Source organism: Loa loa (assembly GCF_000183805.2).
Source record: "Loa loa unplaced genomic scaffold supercont3.44, whole genome shotgun sequence".
NCBI lineage: Eukaryota > Metazoa > Nematoda > Chromadorea > Rhabditida > Onchocercidae > Loa > Loa loa.
The window spans coordinates 200,543-212,046 of NW_018108224.1; the positions used below are offsets into that span (position 1 = coordinate 200,543).

The following is an 11,504-nucleotide window of genomic DNA, read 5'->3' on the forward strand; positions in this document are numbered from 1 at the left end:
TTTCCCTGCACAGAAATTCTTGCCATACTCTACCAGTAATATTACATACTTGCATTTTGAGTTTTACATCGAAAAAGAAAAAAAAAATCATTGTATTTTTGATACGCATCACTGAAGGTGATAGATTAATTCTGTTTGACGTGAACGAAAGAATAAAACGTGATTTAAAAAAATCTGGATCCGGGCGTTTCATTTATTTTCTTATTTCGAAATTTCTTACCCCGAAGAACACGGAGCATACATGAAGTCATTAAATCATATTGGTACAACTTAAGGTGATAGAAAAAAGGAATATTTTTCGCATGAATTTACTCATATACTTTGTCCGTAATTTCCACCATATTCTATGAGTTGTACACAAACATGAACACATACACGAACGCGAAAATCGAAAATTTAAATGTTTTTTGCGTACTTACAGCAGGGGAGGCATATAGACGCACGCTTGTAAGTCAATACAAATACTGAGCTTACGTGATAACTGATTTGGTGATTTGGAGGGAGATCCTTGTTAATCAGTAAAGGGTTTTGTAGATTGGAGAGATATAGCACTGATTAATTGAATTATATAACATAAAAGGTATGAAAGATATAAGTCGTCGTTCACACTTAGTTGAATAGTAACTGATTGTAATATTTTGAACAATGCATTAGTCCCGTACGGCACATTTCCAATGTCCTGTAAATTGTCACTGATACCTAGTTTTTTAGCGTACCAAATTAAGCGTAATTGATGGCTGATCTGAGGATTGTCATGAATGATACATGCCATGTTTTTTGATTTATCATCAGAGTACCATTATAGTAATAACGCTTCATCCTCCTCACAAAGTACATTCAATGAAGGTGCTATTTTGCAAAAAAAATCAGGAATGGTATACGCTAGGAATGAGATAATTTTTGGAGTTATTTAGTTTTTTTCTGAACAATAGCTACAATCAAAGGGATTCCTATTAACTTACCTTACAGCTACTAATATAATAAATAAAATGATTATTCACCTGACAACGCATAGCCGATCAGCTCGCTCAAAATTGGCGCGTACCAATTCATAATACTGACCATCAGATAGTACTACCGAATGCAGTTTCAGACATTTCAGTCGAAGAGTATCGATGAATTTGCTAAAGCAGACTGGTAATACATCGTGAACTCTCTGGTATGGCGACATCAAAATGCTCCAATTGTGTATTCAAGTTCAGCAATTTAGTTGAAATTTTGGGTGAGCTACGGAAGTGCTTTATTTGTTTTTACACTTTACCGATCGATTGTGTTTTCACTAAGTCTAGCGATAGCCTTGAATGACCAATGTTGTATGGTATAAAAATAGTCCGATTAAGCGCATGATCAAGCAAAATGGCCCCAAGAACCAGAAAAGCGGACCCTGCATTATATAGGGGACAAACGCTAAAAAAGAAGACAGAAGTGCTAAATAATGTAGATATTTAAATATCTCACCTCGATTTATCACTGAATCGTAATGTTCCATCATCCCAGCGAATCTCAAGACGGCATAGTTTTGGACAATTTTGCGCGATACTATCAATAAATTGATCAATATGAATTTTTGCGAGTACTTTTGAGCAACAATCTTCCGCCGTTCCCATGACAAGTATTCTGCGAAATATCTCGATGTATTTAAGTTTCAACATTTTGTAAATGAAAATCTCAGTGAAAAATACTTCCACTTTGCGGATTTCGAAGGATACATTCTTTTTTTTAGGACAAGGATACATGTACAGAAATTGATAGCATGGAATTTTGATAAATTGTACGTTGCAGTAGGACTTGTTACAAACAAGTACGGTTCGAATTAACCAGTAGAACAATAAACTGATGTAGATGAATATACTGAACTAAAAAAAAGAAACTTACTTGATGTTTTTAAGCTTTGGGATCATATTTGTCCAAAAATATTCCAGTAATTTATGATGTCCTCCCAAGTTTAAGCCCAGTAATTGATTTCCCATCCTGGATATGAGATCCGTTAATGATGCTTCATTCAGCGAGTCGCAGGTGTCTAAGTTAAGATACTGCAAATTTACAATGGAATCTGAACCCAGCCAGGCTTCTAGAACCTGAAAATGATGAGCTAATAAATGTTTTGAAGATGTGTAATCCTGACTATGATCTCTTTGTTTTGACGAAATCTTTGAATATTGCACAAAGTATTACTTTACGATCTCACCTGGTCATTCATATTTTCTAGCCAAGATGCATCAAGCCAAATGAGATGTTTTAGTCGCGTTAAGGTGCTAATTAATGTATCAGACGATAGCTCAGTACCACAGATATTTAGTTCTTCGATGTATGTTGTTTCCCATTCCACAGATTTTATGATTTCATTGTCAAGTGCTAAAGTTCATTTCATTTAATGAATTGCGCATATAGTGGCTTGATTTCCACTCTTTAAAGTCATTTTGTTCCTAACCATTCCAATAATATTTCTATCAGTTAATCTTGCAATGTTCCGAAATATTTGCTCATGTAAAGACTTCTTTCATATACTAACTTCTAGAGAAAGAGACATTCTATTTACAAGAGCTATAGTAAAGCAATATAACTAGTAGATCGAGATATAATCCAGGAAGCCTCATACAACCTGATAATGTACTCTTATTTATTAGCCAGTTAAAGTAAATTGATCACTCGCGAGAAACACACTTGCGTGAGCGAGAAGAAGACTCCTAAGTTTCTTGCAACGTTGCAGCACAAGTCTAAGACAGGATCCAGTAACTTTTGTACAATAATTGACGCAAAGGCATTCTAAATGGGCGCAGTTGGATGATATCGATTCGACATGCTCGTCTGTTATGAAAGGCACCTGAAGTTTCTATTCATTACGTATAAAAAGCAGAGATGATACCATACAAAATGAAATTCAAGAGAAAGTTTAAAACTTAAAATCATGTAAGGCTTCTTTTCTAAAGGGACAACAGGAAAAGAAATTTGGAATTTTGGTTTAAATAAAATTCCTTGCATTTCCTACATTATCATCATTTACTCAGCAGTTGTGGGAAATGCAAAAGATTAAGGGATTGAAAAAAAGATTAATATTGTCATAACACTAACATAAAAGACTTCGACGAATGCGAATTAAACTTTTGACAAGTAATTTGAAAAAAATTCAAATAAATGAATAAACAAACTAACACCCCAAAAGTTAACAACACGAAGATTCGGTATGAATTGTTTTAGTTTATGTACATTCACTGTCTCATAAACTTCTTCCTCTTCGTCCTCTATCTTTTCATATGTTCCTGTAAACGTTTGCGAAATCCTAAACCGATTAGGATTATCAGAGAAAAAAATCTAGATATAAAAGGTTGCTGAAATTATTGCTTCGAATATTTGACTTAATCTGATTCAAAGTTCTTCAATTCAGTGGTATTTCAAGTTATTAAAATGAAATGTGTATTAATTACCAATAATTTGGAGTACTTCCATGGAAGAGATGAATGTGTAAACTTTCCTCAAAAATCCTTCCAGGAAAATGTTTCCACTTAAACATATTGTTAAAGAGCGTAATCTGCTCGGAAAACTTTGCAAATCGGAGAAATCGTGCAGCTGCATCGCTGTTGAGAAATCTATCAATTAAGCATAACGAATGAACAATGAATGAAATGATAATGATATCATAGAAGGAAAAATTGTGGGTTTGAAGTTTGTATAGATATACTGATAACTTTCAAACAAATAACTACGATTAAATGATGCTAAACTGTGATAGATCATATCCCTTAAAAGTTCTGAATAAGACAAGGAGATTCTACATATTACTCTGGTCATCAAGTGATTGATTCGAATCATTTTATTATATTAATTAATAGGGAAATGGACGATTTATCGATACCATTGTCGGCAAAGCCGAAAAAAATGACATGAGTTGTTTTAAGTAGAATTCAGAATATTTCTCAGGTAAATGATTTGTTACACAAAATTAATAAAACAAATATTTCGATACCCAAAGTGATGAACCAAGTCCAACTCTTCCAATTTTTTTTTTACCAATTTTAATTGCAGTGCTTAGATGTTGCAGACAAATCCCTTTGTTGTAAACCTTTTACCCAATCTGTTAATCAAGCTTACATGCAATTGTCGGAATGTTGTAAAGAACTTATGTGCAAATGTCTAAATCTTGTAAAAAACCTCTAGTCTGGCAGTTAAATCAATGAATCTGGAATGTTAAACCACTCCCACTATAAAAGGAGTAAGGATCAGTGGGAAGAGCAGTTACGGTATCCAAAAAGCTCGAGCTCACTCAATCTGATGGCTCCCGCAGTCAATCAATCCGACCGCTCCCGCAGTCACTCAATCCGATGGCTCCTGCTGTCACTCAGTCCTCAGTCCGATGGCTCCCGCAGTCCTCAATCCGACCACTTCCGCAGTCATTCAATCCGATGGCCCCCCAGTCGCTCAATCTGACAGCTCCTGCACTCATTTACTCCGACTCAATAACTCAATCCGACAGTTCTCGAGTCACTCAATCAGATAGCTCACGCTACCACTCAAGGTAACAGCATAGTCAGACATTCAATTTCGACAATGTTTCAACGACAGAGAAGAGACAATTTAATAATTCAACAGCACGAGCGACAAGACCGTTTGGTATCCTTTAATAGTTACTGTGTATTTTTAATTTCGTCTCCATTATTGTATCAATGCGATATTGTACCATATCGTATAAGACCACTAAGGATTACTATTAACGTAGCGGAGTTACAACAAAAATAAACTACAAAATCTTTCCCCGACAATCATGAATTTTTTTAGCACCAAGAAATGCTACGCTGAATGACCAAATGGATATGACAAATTTGATGTTGAATACGTTTTGACTGCATTTGACTAAACTTGCCGAAAATTTACTTCATTTCTGTCTGCCTTTTTAGGCTAGATAATAAACTATGAAAAACTAGAAGTTCTACCTAATGTCATAGACCAAAGCTGGGGACATCGAGCAGCTAACTCATGAAGTACATTAGGCGTTATCAGATCGGTTGCCAGTTCAACCACTCGTAATTCTGTAAAACGTGATCCAATCAAATGCAGCAAATAATCTTGATTGGTTACCTGAAAAATTGTCATCACTACACAATCGGAATTTCCAACCTTTTTATGATAAACAGGCACACCAAAGTCAACAAGTAAACAGGAACACGAAAGCAAAAAATATAAAAATTCTAAATTAAGATAGTTTAACTATGAAACTGTCGGAATATAAGGACGAACTTGTAAACCACCATATGATGGGCGGAAAGAGATAAGATGCCATAGCGATGGACTCTGAGCAATTTCTTTCCATCGCTTACAGACTTGTCCAACAATGAGCACTTGATAAGGTGACAAATATGAAAATATTGCTTGGAGCATTTTGTCCGGTAGTTTTTCGATTGTCTGCAAAAGATCCAGCGATAATAGTTGAACATGAAAATGACAATTAAGTTTCATCCTTTTAATTAGAAATTCAACTGTCATGATGACTACAAATAAAAAATTAATAGTATGCACTGCTGTTAGTAAACTCCTGTAAATTAATTTCCATAATGTCCTCGTCATCTTGCACTGCGAGCTTGGCAAGCGCTCTTCACCCTACAACAATTCGCCAGAATAATTTCTGGATACTGTCAAAAAAGCAAAGTAGTTGATAGGATATGAAAGACTACAGTTAACTAACTCTACATAGACAATTACGACAATAATAATTGCGCCTATAGACTTTGATTTTTCCCACAAATTGTTGGTATATGAAGTTTCAGTTAAAAAAAAAGAATTAAACATTGATAAATGTGATACCACAGTAATGACTAACAACGACATTGTCTAATGAAACTGTCGGCAATTCGTCTTCCTCCATTTTTTTGGTGTAGCTATCAATTTGATGTTTTGTTAAGCGACGAGTCATGTCGTAGAGGGCCGCCATTTTTCACTATTTCGATTTTAGTAATAATGCCATAAAATTATGCATTGCATTTAATCAACTGATAACAAGTTTGGGTGACACATTCTATATAAAGACACATTTTAACGCTAACCCGGTAAATGGTATCACGCTCTAATTGTAAGATTTGATGAGTGACAACACAGTAAATTTGTGTCACACTTTGCCTATACATTTCCTCACAAAATGTTCTCTTGGAAAGAGAAAAAATAATTCAGAATAAAATGATGTTGAATGAAAAAAGGTATGCAGATAATAAATAAATGAAACGATCTGGTAGTAACGTGTATCGGAATAGTGTCCAAAGCAAATCATTTATAGAAATAGGTTAGCTCTCGCCAATTGCGCTTAATGAATTATTTCCTTAGCTTTCATTTTCTAATAGGGAAAAGCTTTTGCTTAAAATTATTGCGCAAAAAAAATAGAGCTCATTTTAACGTTTAAATGATTTCTACTAATGTTCTTTAATATCCATCAACAATATTCACGATAAGTAACGAATAAATGATTGATGGGAAGAAAATGAGGATAATTGCGCTAATAAATTGCAATGTAAAAAAAAAAAAAAAATAAGAAAGAATAGAATGGGAAAAAAAAAAATTTATGGCAAAAAAAATGTTCATCCTACATCGATTACTCAAATGACGATGAATGAATTTTTACTAATTTTAAAAGAATGATCTTCAAGTATAAAAACGAAAAAAAACTAGAAAGAGAAAAATCATTGCAGAATATGTGAAAGTATAATAAATGCTAAATGCCAGACGGAGTAGTGGTTGTATGTAGTAGACACATACACACATACACACGCACACATACACACACACACATACACACATATATATATATATATATATATATGTATATATATACTGATGTTGTTGATGATAGGATAGGATAGCAAGCTTGTTAGTACGAGGAGTAACAGAATAAGCTGGAAAATATTAAGCAGTTGAAAGCAGCAGTCTATCAACCATTTCTAGTTCGCGTACCTTCCTCTCATGTACTTCCATTAGCAAAATAGCTTTAAATTTCAAACTCTTCACATTTTCTCCCTCTTTCCCCTGCATATTATATTATATCATATCACTACACTATTCGTCTTAATCATAATATGAAGCAGAACGTTGATCACTTCATCCAGGATGGGATCAATCATATCACGCTGATATTCGGATAAGGATAAAAGTTATCATTATCAATATATCTGGATTACACATATCCCGAAACATTACAAACATTTGATTCAAAAATTTATCAAATTTCTTACTTAAATAATTATTTCTATCAATTCTGATTGTAGTACTAATATTTTCGTTGAGTTTTTTTAACTTATCCGTATAAATAAAAAATAGATGGAAAATATAAATATGAATCAGTTGAAGTTTACAATAAAGTGGAAGCAATGCTGTACTTTTAACAGCAGATACAACTTTTTTTTGGTTCACTTGGCATAATTCACAACGATCATCTTCTCTATCATAGTCACAATCATATCATGGATTTTGTAACTGATCCATAAATGTTCACTCAAGAAAAAAGAAAAAAAAAGAAAGAAAAAGAGCAAGAGAAAAGTTTCAATCAGTAACGACTAGTGAAAGTTAAGAGAATAAGCAAATATGAAATTATTGAATGATTTTTAGTAGCTTCGAAGAAAACAAGTTACAACATTATTTACTTTTATAAAATTCGTTATTCCTTTGTTCCATAAGTCAATTTTTTTTCTTTCGACAATCGATAAGATTTAAGAAACATTGCAAGCTGATTTCTTTGAGGACGTCTGAATATGATAAAATGATGAAAGTCAGCAATGTAAAGTATTGCGTAAAATATTGATTTAAATGTGTTTAACAACGAATATCCAGGAACTTAACCAAATTACAATTCATACGATCGTTATCAAATGAGAAAGACATTGTGTAATATCGAAGTTGTCACTACCTCAAGCTTTTTCACTACTTACAGTCATTTGCAATAAAAATCCGCTTATTGATGGCTGAAAACTGACTTGGGGCCTAATTAGACATTTGTTAATCTGTTTTATCTTGCATATTAATGAATTAGAACAATTGAATTAATCATTTCTACTCCAATTTTATGAAATCCAAACTAATTTAGTTTTGCATTTGACAGAAATATTTACTAAACTAAGCAAAAATTTTTTCCACTTCATTGTTTTATGATTTTACAGCAATGGTGCTTCGAAAATACCGCATTATGGAAGAGTTACAGTGATTGTAACTTCAAACTTACGTATTTTTATGAAACTTTTGAAATTTCAAACTAATTTTTGCTGTCAACTAAAAATTTGATCAAGAGATTGTTGACGTATTCACAGCACAATGCTTTCGTTTTTAAAAATTTACATATTTAAGGATGAAGTGACAACTTACTACTTGTGAAACAGCCGTCACAGCAATATTAGAAGCCACATTTCGTCGATTCATTTTGTAGACGAACAAGCAGCTGAGATATTACTTCCTGGAAGTGGGCGATAGGATGGAATGTGGAAGAAAAATGTTGAATTTTTCGCTTAGCAACAATCATTTAATCCAATAATTGAATTGCTGAATTCTGGTAGAAGTTCTGGTAATTCTGGTGGAGCCATTTTAAATGCAATTTTTAATGGAATATAGAAGTTAAATTGTGGAATTCTGTAAAATGCGAATGGTAAGTAAGCGCCATGAAATGTGAAAATTGGTGAATTTATGCTGGGAATCGGGATAAATATCAGAAAAATAGAGATCGACGATGTTTGCCGACTGATGAATCATTTTGGTTATGCAACTGAAAATGATTCATTAACAGACAAGGAAAAAGAGGAAGAGAGAAGGTAATACTGGTTGGCAAAAAGGTAAAATTGAAGAATATTAAAACTGATCTACGCTGTTTTGATATATATAAAAGAAACCAAAAAGAAATGCGACATGCTATAGATCGAAATATTTGTAAATTAAACTGGTAGATATATAAAGATCAGCAATTCATAGTCTAAGCAAGTGAGAAGACAAAGTTTGAATTCATTTCGAGTTTTTTTTCTTCGCTTTTTTAATGCTATTGCACCATCATCTACTGTGTAACACCTTCAATATTGAGTTTACATACACATACATATATACATACACACACACACACACACATACATACACACACACACACACATACATACATACACACACACACACATACATACATACACACACACATACATACACACACATACAAAGATATGCCTTACTATTCGAGGATAGTTTAAAATAAATTGAAAAGTGAGATGGGGAATTTCTTTTTTTTTGGAAAAAGCTCAGAAGCAAAATTGAGTGGCGACGATTGTTCAGTCGCAGCGATACATCTCATTACCAATCGATCCAGTGATGGTACAAATCTACATTTTTTACTTTTGGAAAAAAGAAATTCTCGGAAGACATATTCCAAATGAGACGATTTGTGGCTTAGGCCAAGTTATGGCTAAAACGTATAATGGCTTAAATTTATAAATGATGAATGCGAGCAATTAAAAATAATTTTAAATGTAAGAAGAAGCTTAGCTATTTTACGCATTATAGATGTGAGACTTGAGCAACGGGTGGTAACCTTAATTTATTATAATATGATCATCAAATCACTCTTTCTAGCTAGCAGCAATCAATCCTGTTTATTTTCTTCAATTTCTTTTAGGATGAAAGGAAGCCGATATTTAATACTTATCTATTTTCAATCAGCTGTGTAATACCTAAAAGCTAGTAAAACGAATAATGCTCGGTTGAACATTAAATTTGCTAGAAAAATTATTTCAGAAAAAAAAAAACAAAAACAGGAAAAAATCTGATAATAAATTATATCTACGACCGAAAATATATAGATAGCAATCTTCCGCTGTACTCTCCCCTATGAAATTTAACCTGTGCATTACATCGCGATATGGAAATGATTATGATTAAATTCATCAAGGAAAAGCGGGAATACTTCTAGATGCTTCAAGAGATTGAAAAAAGCACTGCTACATACTGATCTACTAAAGCGAGGCATTCTGAATTATCTGGAGCTTAAATCAAATAATGTTTAAATGAGAATAATGTCACAACTCGTATTGTATAATATTCATCAGGTGGTCAGTAATTATTGACCAAACAGTGTCAGTGATAGAGTTGATGTAATTGATTTAACCAACCACTATATGATTATTTATAATGAATCAATAATTACCTATCATTTAGCTGTTATCTCGTATATTATCAATGCTTTGATCAATAATAATAATAATCGCCAATAATGTTAGGGAAATTAAATGTCCAAATAAATTAACTAACTAACTAAATGTTCACTGACATAGTAGAACGAAATTTATTGAATGTGAAAGAAAAACTTCCAATTATTAGGATCATTTTCAATGAAATTCAAATTTAGAATAATATTTAACATTAAATAAACTAACAAACGTCCTCGCCATAGTTAGAGCCCAATTCATTCGTCCAATTGCTCTCATCTTTGCATAAATTTGCTTCTTTTTCTTTTTCAATCCTTCAGTACCATAAAAATGTTTCACCTGTCCTTCATCTTGCTTCTCATCCTGCAATTTATTTCTGTTCCAAACAAAATTTTCACTTTTTCTCTTCGTTTTTATCTAGCAAATGCATAATTATTAAAATTAGGTCTGTTGCATTTATTATGTTTCAATCCTCAAATTAGGAACTTAGAAAAAGTAAAGTAGCTAAAAATTTGCTAGAAAATTTCGAATATCACGGTCAATTTTATTAGCTTACAAAAAACTCGCAACTTTTTCATGCTAAGTAATCCTTCAGCGTAAGGCATGTTTTTTTGAAACTACTATTAGGGGAATAAATTTTCAAGTTTTAAAAACTTCAAAATTTTTCCTATTTACGTTCGCGCCATTTGAACTAACAGGAAATTGAAGTTAGTGGTCAGAAGAACGATAATGTAAATTTACTCCAGAAACCGGATTTTCGGTCTTCTAAAGCTTGCCGGATCACTACAAAACTGCAAAACTGAATTTAATGAAAAAATTTACGGAAAGCCTATAATGTTATGCGAAATGTTTTGCTTGTTTGCGTGTTTCTATCATCCATCCACTAATAAATTTAAAATTTTAGGAACTGAAGTAATTTTAGAAAAAATTAAAAACATTTGACAGAACATTTTCATTAAATATGACGAAAAAACCTCAAATTTCATTTCATCTGCACTCTTTTCGCTTACTTTTTTTTGAACAGTGAATAGAAAACTTGAAATACTAATTGTCTAACAAATAAGGAAAGCTTTACTTACTTGCCATTCATTCGCGCGATTAGTCACTTCCAACATTGTCGTTTTAATTAATTTCATCGAATAGCAACCATTTCAATTGAATGAAAGCTTTAGCTCTTCATCGCATTAATGAAGTGATTGACAGAACTGTAAAAGTAAAATAAGAAGTATATAGTTCGCGAGAATGACAGGTAATGTGAAGAAATTCTTAAATCAGATAGAATGCTCTTTTTTTTTCTTTTTTTTTCTTTTCAATACAAAATAACGAATAATACATTTGACATGATTATATTCCCTA

At 32.6% G+C, this 11,504-nt stretch overlaps 2 protein-coding genes across 2 annotated transcripts; both read right to left on the bottom strand.

Annotated features, from left to right (window-relative positions):
- Positions 1–382: 382 nt before the first annotated feature.
- LOAG_06775 (hypothetical protein) lies at positions 383–5,923 on the bottom strand (the record flags this gene model as incomplete). The annotated part of the gene is made up of 11 exons (XM_003142315.2): positions 383–679; positions 1,002–1,124; positions 1,459–1,617; positions 1,876–2,078; positions 2,189–2,355; positions 2,665–2,824; positions 3,154–3,260; positions 3,426–3,587; positions 4,929–5,073; positions 5,233–5,397; positions 5,813–5,923. The coding sequence occupies 11 exons, from the start codon at positions 5,921–5,923 to the stop codon at positions 610–612; spliced, it is 1,572 nt and encodes a 523-aa protein (XP_003142363.1). The 3' UTR covers positions 383–609.
- A 4,405-nt stretch (positions 5,924–10,328) lies between these two features.
- On the bottom strand, positions 10,329–11,263 carry LOAG_06779 (hypothetical protein; the record flags this gene model as incomplete). The annotated part of the gene is made up of 2 exons (XM_003142316.2): positions 10,329–10,511; positions 11,228–11,263. The coding sequence occupies 2 exons, from the start codon at positions 11,261–11,263 to the stop codon at positions 10,329–10,331; spliced, it is 219 nt and encodes a 72-aa protein (XP_003142364.2).
- Positions 11,264–11,504: the final 241 nt, after the last annotated feature.